Raw genomic sequence first — 10,071 nt, 5'->3', positions numbered from 1 at the left:
GATTTTGTAAATAGCATGTCCATCACTAGGATGTCTGCCTACTGACATAATTGTTTAAAGCACAATGTTCTTTGAAGGACAGCTATCTGCTGCTCGTTTTGCTGTGAACCCAGCTGGAACTTGTTTGGAACCTGTTTCCTGTCCATTTTTCCTGTTGGATTGCAAAACCTTGTCCTGAAGGCTGCAAATGACGCCAGAGGTAACTGGCATCAGTGTATGAGGCTGGCACTCCAAGGCACTGGCACGGGCTGGAAGGGAGAGAAGGTGACTTCTGCTACAAAATACTTGGGTTCTGACAGAGACTGAAAAAAGACACGTGTTCTCTGGATGCTGTTTGCATACACAGTACTGATTCCTTCGAAACTGTTTTAATATAGAACTCGTGGCTTCCAAGCCTCAGAGCAAAAGTAGGACTTGGGGGAAGGGGCTGAAATGAGGGAGGGTAGGTGGGTAGACAGGGTAGCTGCAAGGCCAGTTGTCCTGGGCCCTGCAGGGGTAGGAGCTGCTTTTCATCCCATGGCAAGATGCAGAGGAATGGTGCTGAGGGCTGGAACCTGGTAACATTAGTGAGAGAACATGAGAGAGCAGGACAGAAAAAAATGTGGAGTGTGGGACTGAGCTGTGGCTGTATGTTGAGTTTTGGTAGGACTGTAGGGCAGGTGGATGGCAGGCATGGAACAGAGCTCAGGTTTTGGGCATCATGTGGCATGTGACAGAGGTGACAAAGTGAAAGCTGTGTGAGAAAGTGGAGTGCTAAGCCCATGCTTTGAGTAGACCTGAAACAAACCCTCCATCCTTGACTTAGAGAGAGACCATGGAAGATGCTTTTCCAGTAACTCGAAGGGATTCAGCATGGAGGAGCACTGACTGCATTATTGAATGCTGCATTACTCAGCAGTCTGTAAACAGGAATAGGAATTGTGCTGCTGTTTTTCACTGTCCCTGTGTCTCAGGAGTGATGGTTCCTGTGTAGTCCCATAGGAATATCTTCATCTGAGCCCTAATCATGGATCACACGTGGTTTAGTGGTGGACCTGGCAGTGCTGGGTTAATGGTTTAACTTGAGGATCTTAAAGGTCTTTCCCAACCTGAATGACTCTGTGTTTCTCTCCCAGCCTGGCTCTTGTGTGGCAGGTTTCTGTACAGGCACAGGGCTCCCATCACGTTGTGTGCAACCCAAAACCCAGCACTTAGTGCAGCTGACAGATGCTCAGCTCCCTATCTATGAAGTTCCAAATCATAATGGCAGTTTTTGTATTGTTCTAGTGGGAAAGTGATGGCCCCTAAAGATGTCACATCACAATGATTATGGGAAGAGTGGTGCTGCCTGGTGAGCATGGCCATGTGCAGTGAGCAATGAAAGGACCTCTCATCTCTGCTTCTCTTTGCTGACTTGTTTAGAATCTATGACGTGGCATAAAACAGTAAATTCACTTTCATTTGAGATGAGATTGCTTGCAGAGAAAACTACTGACCTTTTTTCTGACCACAGGTATTTTCCATCTGACATTTCCTTGACTCAGATCATCTCTTGTGCACAGCTGCAGAATGATTATCACTGTGGTGGTTGTTGTGGAGGTGTAGATGCAGTAAACAGTCTGTATGGCTACTATACAGCTTTAAATTGGAGTAAAACTGTAATACACTTACCCAGACTTGGAGCACCTGGGACTCCTCTGCAGCCCCTCTGAGGGATGAGTCTCCTGAGGGCAGGAGTTGATTTGGGCAGAAACAAAGTCTTTGGAAGGGTGAGCTGGAGGATGCAATAGTGACCTTGTGATGTCTGTGACAACTCATCTGTGAGTCACTTACCTTCCCGGGGTTTAAACCCACTCAACTTTCACCTACCTGAACTACCTGAATTTTATTATCTGTCATTGTCTGTCACAGATACCACTGAGGAAGGGAACTGAGAAAGGATTGGTTTTTTTCACCTCCTTATTTGTTTTAGTTTGGAATGGTTGGTGAGACTTTTTAATTTGTCAGTCTCCTGTGTAGCAAAATACAATTTGTTTAAGTATAACTGGCAATATACCTCAGCAGTTGGGGGCATACTTGGTAAATACAACTTGGTACCAGGATTTTCTAGCCAGTGTGCAGTAGTGAATGGAGGGAAGGAGTGAGTGCTTGATTTTTAAGACCTAATGTTGAATTTCTTGAAATCACTACGTAGAATCCTGAAACTCTATGGATATTTTTGCACTTGGGTTGCTTTTAAAGTTTAGGGCTCTGTAGTTGTATTTAGGTCTTGCTTCTCATGTTGTCTTTGAAGTTCAGCTGAATTCTTATGATGCCAAGGAATGCTTTTCATTTTAGAATGAAAAACTCCTGTTTTGAACGCGGTTCTCACGAATGGAGCTTGTGACAAATGCAGAGAGTTGATATTTGTCTTTCTGAGATCACTTCGCTGGAAATGAAACAAACAAAATCCCCCACCCTGCTGTGGGAAAGAAGCTCTGGCAGGCCCTGGAGTCCCAGAGCTTGGATATAACATTTGTGACTATATGAGGGACCCAAATCTGAATGTGTTGAACTGCACGACAGGAAAGAGAGGCAAGATGAGCAAAATAATATCTGCAGAATCAGAGTTTGTTTCCCCAAGCACTGAGAAAATAGAGCATGCTCTGAGTGGTCTTGTAATAGTTTTAATAACGAAATTAGCATTGGTTCAGTTGCTCGAGTTGCTTAGTTACCTGTGTGGGTATTTTCATCCTTTATTATTTCAGTGAAGCCAACAACAGATTCTTGCTCATCTTAGTGTCTAAGGGAGTTAAAGTACAAAATCTCTCTGGAAGGGAAAAAATTATTCTATGACTGAAATGACTGACAGGGTCCTTAAGAGGAACACAGCTTGCCTTTTTATTTATATGGGACCATTTCAAAGCAGGGATTAATGTTTTGTTGAACATGGTCTCATCCTTTAAAGAAATGTGGAGGTTGTGCTCCAGTACCAGGGTTTCTCTCTGGGTTGGTGTCAGGGCTGTTCTGTATGTGCAGCACTTGCCCACCTGCCTGTGATGCCCTGGGCCCTCCTGGGCTGCAACCAGGGGTGGTTCATATCCCCTCTTTCACTCTGCACTGCTTGGGGCACTGCATTTAGTTGATTTTAAACCCCCAAACACTTGAGAACAGTTTATCCATAGAGCAGGACACACTGAGAGCTCCGGTGTGGTGGGGATATGCAGATGTGTTTCCAAAGGGAATGAGCTGGCCTATCTCCAAACTCATCAGGAGCAGAAATGTTTAATACATTTTAAATACATTAAATACATCCTTTTAATACTTTCTTTTGTTATTGTGTAACTTTTTTTAAAACATCCAAACCAAGACTTTTCTATGTCACCCATCTTCTCCTCCAGTTATAAGCTGGTAGAAATGAGGCCTTTGGTTTTCTCTGGAAGGGTCTGACTGGGGCTTTCAAAAGCTTATGGCTATTTTAGATCATGGCTAAATGACAAACGTTGGGAGCGAGTTATCTAAACTTGAAGTCTTACTTCAAAGGGGTGTGTGCTGCATGCTGTAGATAATTTCTCCCATTCGATGCCACCTCTAAGTGTTTTTGTCACATTACTACTTGTGGAAGGTTTGAGAATCTTGAGGAATGGTCTTGTCTGTGGGAGAGTTTCCTGCCATCCCAGGGAGCTGCAGTTCCTGCCTGCCCACACCTGCTCCAGCACCTTGTGTACTGGCTTTCCTAAAAATGTACTCAATAAGTAACATGTGAGCTGATCTTTGTTTTCTTGCCCCTGAAAATATGTGTCAGACCCAGAGCCTGGTTGCTCGATGCACTCTGGGTGTGTGACTGAGCACGGTGTCGGGAGGCAGGAGGCCCTGAGGTGCAGCTGTTGGGGCACAGGAAGCTGTGTGGGTCCACATTTTGTTAGTTCTAAAGCAAGATAACATATTCGATGGTCAGACCCCTCAGCTTTACCTGTCTCAGCTGCTGCAGGACCCTGTGCTCCAAGAGCCCAGTGTGTGGGAATGGCTCTGGTGATGCCAACTTGCCCAAGAGAAGTCTGCATCAGTGGAGATCAGACTCTTTTGGGTGTTCTGCATTGCCTTCAGAAATCTGTAGCACCTCCAGTTCTGTGGGTAGCTGAGTGCATCTCACCACAGCAGAGGTGACATCGCTGTGTTTCTTCATTTGGGTGAGAGAAAAGCCTTTCCCTCCTCCCTCTGCTCCCCCCCAGGTCGGGTAGAATTTCTTGCTCACCATTGAAAAGTATTTACAGGAAACCTCTCTGACGTGTGTACACAGCAGAGCAGCCTTGTTCCACACACCCTTGTGTTCTGGTTTCCTGAGAAGGGCAGCTGGGGCAGCTTTGAAGAAGGAACTTTACTTTTGGTCTGTAATTCCCAATCACTTTGAGAAAAGTGTTCATTTTCTGAGAGTGCTGTGCTTGGCTCTGGCCCTTGTGATGGTCACTGCTCAGTGTAGCTTCCACTGACCTTGAGAGAAGAAGAAAAATCACAGCTCTTTAATTTGCAGGTTGGTATGCTGAAGTGTTCAGAGATGGTGGCCGGCTTGGGAGGGACGGGCAAGTTCAGCAGAGCCAGCTCAGGAGCACATAAGGCAAAAATACTTCCAAAGTGTGGGTGGTTAGTGAGAACAGAGATGGGATGAGCACTCACACTGCATCCCATTGTCCTGTACAGATGGGATTCAAAAGACATATACTGTTTCTTAAAAATGTCAGAAAGAAACAGAGCTTTTTGGGAATTTTTTGACCTTGGTTATCTGACAGATAATGCCTTTAGACGTGGGAAGATGTTTTGTTTTGTTTGTTGCAATGTGTCAGTGGGATGCAAGTCACAGTCTGGAAACAGATGGAGGAGGTCTGGAGGAATTAAAATAAGGAGCACGTAAATCCCTTGTGGTTAGTGGGCTGGGAGGCTCTGTGGGTACACTGCTCCTGTTCCTCTTGCTCACACAGCACATCACCCTTCTCTGGTTTTGTGAAGCAACTTGATGATGAAGTGAAATTTTGATTTGAGTATCAGCAGTGTGAAAACTGGGATTTCCTTATGTGTCATGTGAAAACACTGTGAATGAAGCAAATGTGTGCAAATGACAGCGAGTGTGTGCCTCTGTCAGCAGGGAAGACCAAGCTGCAGCTCGTTTGGGTTTTCCTGCTGTGGAGCTCTGGCTGTGCAGGCTGTTTGCTCCGAGCTCAGCCTGTGGGCTGTGTGGGTGAGCTGCTCTCTGTCTGTTCTGCCCTGCACAGGTTGCCCCAAACGACGAGGCCGTGGTGATGCTGCTCTGTGAGTGGGCTGTGAGCTGTAAGAGGTCCGGGAAGCACAGGGCCATGGCTGTGGCCAAGCTTCTGGAGAAGAGGCAAGCAGAGATTGAGGCAGAAGTAAGTTGTTTCTACTTGTAGCATAATGTGACAGTTTGCTTAAAGAGTAAGGTGTTTCTAAGGAAGCCTCACTTTAATCTCATCTCATTACAAAAGGAGTGAGTTTGGAGCACTGGCAATCTTTTCATCAATTAATATTTTTAAAATTCTAGACAAATTTAGAATGAAAAAGCCTTCTATTTAAAGTAAGTAACTTCAGCCTGATTCAGAATGGTCTATGGTAGCCGACTTATGTCTCTTTGAAGTCTCTCACTTCTGTGAACTACTTGTCTGACTAAAGGGGTGCCACAGGAACTGGAGTCCCCTTCTAGAGGGCTGTGGGTCTGGCAGGTGGGACAAGGCCATCAGCTGGAGCAGGGTGATGTGTCCCTGGGGTGTGTCCCTGGGGTGTGTCCCTGGGGGGTCACACAGCTCTGCATCCCTGGCACTGCTGGGAGCCACTGCCTTGGCCAGCTGGGTCTGTGCCACACGGGCTCTGCTGGGGGGGATTTTCCTGGCAAAAAGGGTCCCCATCAGTGGTGTGTGATTGTGGTGTGTGTGACTGTCAGCTGGGTGTGGGGGGAGCACTCGCAGCTCTGAGGACACACGGACAGGATGTGCAGAGAGACTTTCGCTTTGCAGAACCTCCTTGCTTTGTCTGCTCTCACCACAAACCAGAGACTGGGGGAAGGGACCTGCATTGTTCCTGCCTCACTGCACCCAAATCTACCTCAAGCAGAGAGGTTTGCCCTGCTCATTGTTCAATTTGGAATTTACACAGGGGAGAATTTTCCTTTTGTGTTCACAGTGGTCCTGGAAGTTCTGTATCTTGAATTTTTGGTTTTCTGTGAAACTGTGTCATTGCAGCTGATGGAATATGTCTCAGGCATTCCTTTCCACTCAGTAAATACAAAATGATTAAATAAAACACCTTAGAAATAACCAAACTAGGTAATGAGAAAAGCCTGTTGTTCTAGAGCGAGTCTGGAGTTTGTGCCGAGGTAGGAAACAGGCACACGTGTGGTGGCCTCAGATGCAAATGGTGGGAATATTGTGTGCATTTGGGTGTAGAGACATGCTTTTCTATTTGTTCAACTGTGCAGAGATGTGGTGAATCTGAAGTCCTAGACGAAAAGGAATCTCTGTCTTCAGCCTCCTTGACGGGTTCCAGTCTTCCTGTTTTCCAGAATGTCCTGCTAAGATTTTTGGATACACAAGCTCCCTCGTTATGTGAGTATGAACTAATTTATATTCCAAAGTAGGTCAGAAGCAACTGACCAGTAACTTCAGTCTGGCTGCTGAAGTTACTGGTTTGCTCTAGGGGGTGTTTCAGTTTCTGTGATTATCAGCTCATGTGCACATTTCTTTCTAAATCTCCTATCTTGTTTCTTTTAAATCTCCTTGATCCTTATTATAGGATCCTTCTGATTTTTGATTTTTTTTTTCTTCCCTCCAAAAGGAAAATTGGCAGAAACTGGGTTTATTTCTGTTTAAGCTGTTTGAGATTTGGGGAAATTACTTGCCCTCTGTGCATATTTAACACCAAACACTTGTCTCTTTCTGACAGATCCATGCTCTAAGTGACTGACTTAGAAATGACACTCAAGTGTTACAGCTGAAAGCTGTTGGCTGACAGATAGTGGATTGAAAAAAGGATCTTTGTTCATTGGGGGCTGCTCTATGACATGTCTTGGTCTGATAAAACTGATAGCATAGCTTGTGTTTCTGGCACCTCCAGTACTGCTGGTTAGGGCATCTTTTTTTCCTGATGCCCTTAAAGTAAAACAGATTTTAAGAGGTTTGAAACACAGTGCTGAAAACTCTCAATGTCCAAAAAAGGAGAAATTTCTTAAAATGTGTTTCAGACTCAGAGATTTTGGCAGTACTCTGCTTTCGTGCCAGTGATGACCCTGGTTTTAATAAACCATCCAACTATTTGTGTTACTAAGCCTTGTGTTTCTGCTGTGCTTCCTTCAGATGTGGTATTGTTCTGCTTGGCCCAGGGAGCTCTGAAAGGCAGGGGAAGGAGCTGGGGATGTTTCCTGTGTTTGAAATGTCCTTTGGTGTTTTGGAGCACTGGACAAGTTCTGTGTTGTTGTGTTGGTTCTGCAGTGGTTGAGCTCCCGAGTCTCCAACAATGAAAAGCTCATACTGGCTGTGTTTTGAGGAGAGCAGCTCACCTGGGCTCAGGTGTGTGTTTTGGGATGCTCCACCAGCCCCACACCTCGTTCCTGAGGGGTGTTGGGGGGAGCAGGACCTGGGGCTGCAGGGGGGGGTCAGACCCCACTGCTCCTGGGCAGACTGATGGCTGCTGTGCTGCAGCCCAGTGAGGATGGATGAACACAGTGTTGGGCTAATTTGAACTCTAGAGCTTAATTTGCTTTTAAATAAATGGTGATAATTCAGGTTTGGTAGTTCTTTTGCTGCCCAATAGATTTGGCATGATATAAAGTTATTTTCTGTTAACCACACTGCTGCAAACCTTTCTGTGATAAAGAACAAGTCAAATTAAATAGAGCTGTGACAAATGAAAACTTAGTAACAACATTTTATATGTTGTACTTCTCTAGGCTTTGCTTGGTCCTGACAAAATAACATGCATTTATTTTAATTATTGTTTTCCTGATGTGCATGAGCATCTCTAATAGATAAACTACACTACACTGTCAAACTTTAATGAAAATATTGCCTTTATATCTTGGAGGCCTGGCATGCAGATCCCGAGTTCTCTGTAAATATTTTATAGGATTTTCTCTATAAATGCAAAAGTACTGTAGGTAAGACAGCACTTGGGAGGAAAGGCCAGCTGTTTGAACAGTTCAAACCCAAATACTTATAAGCTGAAACTACAGTTTAACTTCTGTTTTTTTTTCTTGTTTGTGTAGCTGACCCAAGCAGTGACCATGAGAAGACAGAGTTTGTGAATTTGGTGCTGCTTTTCTCGGAATTCACTCGGCATGATGTTTTCTCCCACGATGCCTACATGTGCACTTTAATATCTCGTGGGGATTTGTCCATCACTGCAGCTCCCAGACCATGCTCCCCTAATGGGGGAGCTGTAGATGAACATTATTCAAAGCATCATGATGTGAAACTGGAGGTAATGCTTTGTGCTGTTCCCATGTTTGTTATTCTGTTTCATTAAATGTGAGTTCTCAGCGAAGCATTAGTGTTTCAGGTGTGAGATACTGGGGGTCTCTGTGTCTCCTTGTCTCTTCCTCTTTGAGAAAGCTGAAAAGGATCCCTTAACTTCATTGCTGTGTGTAACTGTAAATATTGCTGATTTGGTGTAGATGTATTGAACTATTCAGATCACTGTCTGGTGATCTGAATAACTTGGGACAAACTGAAAGACACAATTCTTAAAGAGGCACAGTGCTTGAGTTTGCTGTGACTTATACTTGTTTTTCTCCCTGGCAATTATTAGGATCATGGTATTGTGGAACATATGGGCATTGACTCCGGAACCACTGGTATTTTTGATGATGTAGAAAAGAGTGACTTTAAGGCAGATTTCGGTTCAGAATTTCCAGTAGGTTTGCCTTTGATTTTCTGCATGCCTGCCATGCCTTTGCTGCCTGTGGCTGCTGTTGTGTTGCCACTGAACATCCCTCCATGCCCCAGCACCACCCTGCTCCTTCCCTCGGCAGCTGATGGCCTTTGGCATCATCTCTGTGTCTGTCAGTGCCTCGCCTCTGTTCTCTGCATTCTGCTGTGTGACAGTGTGCTGCTGCTGCTGCCCTGTGCTGCTGCTGCTGCTGCCCTGTGCTGCTGCTGCTGCTGCCCTGTGCTGCCCTGCTCGTCCTCCTGCAGGCACAGACACCCCTGCTCTCCCCCTGCCCCATCCCCAGTGTGCTGAGCACTGTGTGTTACAGTGAGGATGAAGAAATGTGCAGAGCTCCCCACTTGTTTGACATCAAGGATCCTCACTGATGCCATCTGCTTCTCAAAGGATGGTTCTATGTTTTGGCTCTGTTTTCAAATCTGTTTCCCCCTCATTTTCCTTTCTGTTCTGCATGACTCTCGAATCTCCCGTTTCTTCCTTTGCATTTCCCCTTGTTTTGCATGGACTGCCTGGACTTATCACTTGCAGGATATTGGGACCCCGTTTCTGCCTGATAATTGTCATGTTGGTGGTTTCAAGCATGTCCATGCCTGCCTACAGTGTCTCTTGTCACCTCCCACTTCCCCCGTCCCATTATTTTCCCTCAGTTACTGGAACAGCTCATTGTGGTTTCTGTGTCACAGCAACATGAGGAGTGTGCAGATTGCTCCAGATCAGAATGCTTTTTCCCTGACTGAGTATCTCTAGGTTAAAACTTGTCTAATAACCACGGAGATGTGCACAGGGATATAATGTGTACATTTATCTTAAATCTCAGGCTTGAATGCAATTGCCTTGCTTTGTCTGCCTTTGAAAAACCTCAGATATTTGACAAGTAGCTGCAAGCAAGAGCAAATCCTGTCTTTGTCTGCAGCTGCTGGATTTCAGAAGCTGGAGGTTACACTTACCTTACACCTTTGCTTTACATGTCTCAGATCTCTTCTCCGACGCCTGGGGAGTCTCGTGAGAGTGTGACCCCTTCCTTGGAGCGAAGGATCTCAGTCCTGAGCGAGAAGTCAGCCAAGAGGGAGAGGCTGAGAGAGCGGATTGTGCCATCCAACTATGACCTCCTTCGGCACCTGCAGTACGCCACACACTTCCCCATCCCCCTGGTGAGTGACCAGTGACCTT

The 10,071-nt window shown here is 45.5% G+C and overlaps 1 protein-coding gene across 1 annotated transcript in view; it reads left to right on the top strand.

Annotated features, from left to right (window-relative positions):
* Positions 1-10,071, top strand: part of MED12L (mediator complex subunit 12 like) — a 91,748-nt gene that overhangs the window by 13,548 nt on the left and 68,129 nt on the right. The window contains exons 11-15 of the mRNA XM_027647341.1: positions 5,226-5,357; positions 6,440-6,566; positions 8,222-8,436; positions 8,764-8,868; positions 9,876-10,052. Of these exons, the coding sequence (XP_027503142.1) occupies positions 5,226-5,357; positions 6,440-6,566; positions 8,222-8,436; positions 8,764-8,868; positions 9,876-10,052 (756 nt within the window). The remainder of the gene's footprint in view (positions 1-5,225; positions 5,358-6,439; positions 6,567-8,221; positions 8,437-8,763; positions 8,869-9,875; positions 10,053-10,071) is intronic.

Source organism: Corapipo altera, unplaced genomic scaffold (assembly GCF_003945725.1).
Source record: "Corapipo altera isolate COAL_440 unplaced genomic scaffold, ASM394572v1 113, whole genome shotgun sequence".
In the NCBI taxonomy this organism is placed as follows: Eukaryota; Metazoa; Chordata; class Aves; order Passeriformes; family Pipridae; genus Corapipo; species Corapipo altera.
The sequence above is the reverse complement of the archived record's forward strand: the minus strand, read 5'-3'. Positions and strand labels throughout refer to the sequence as shown.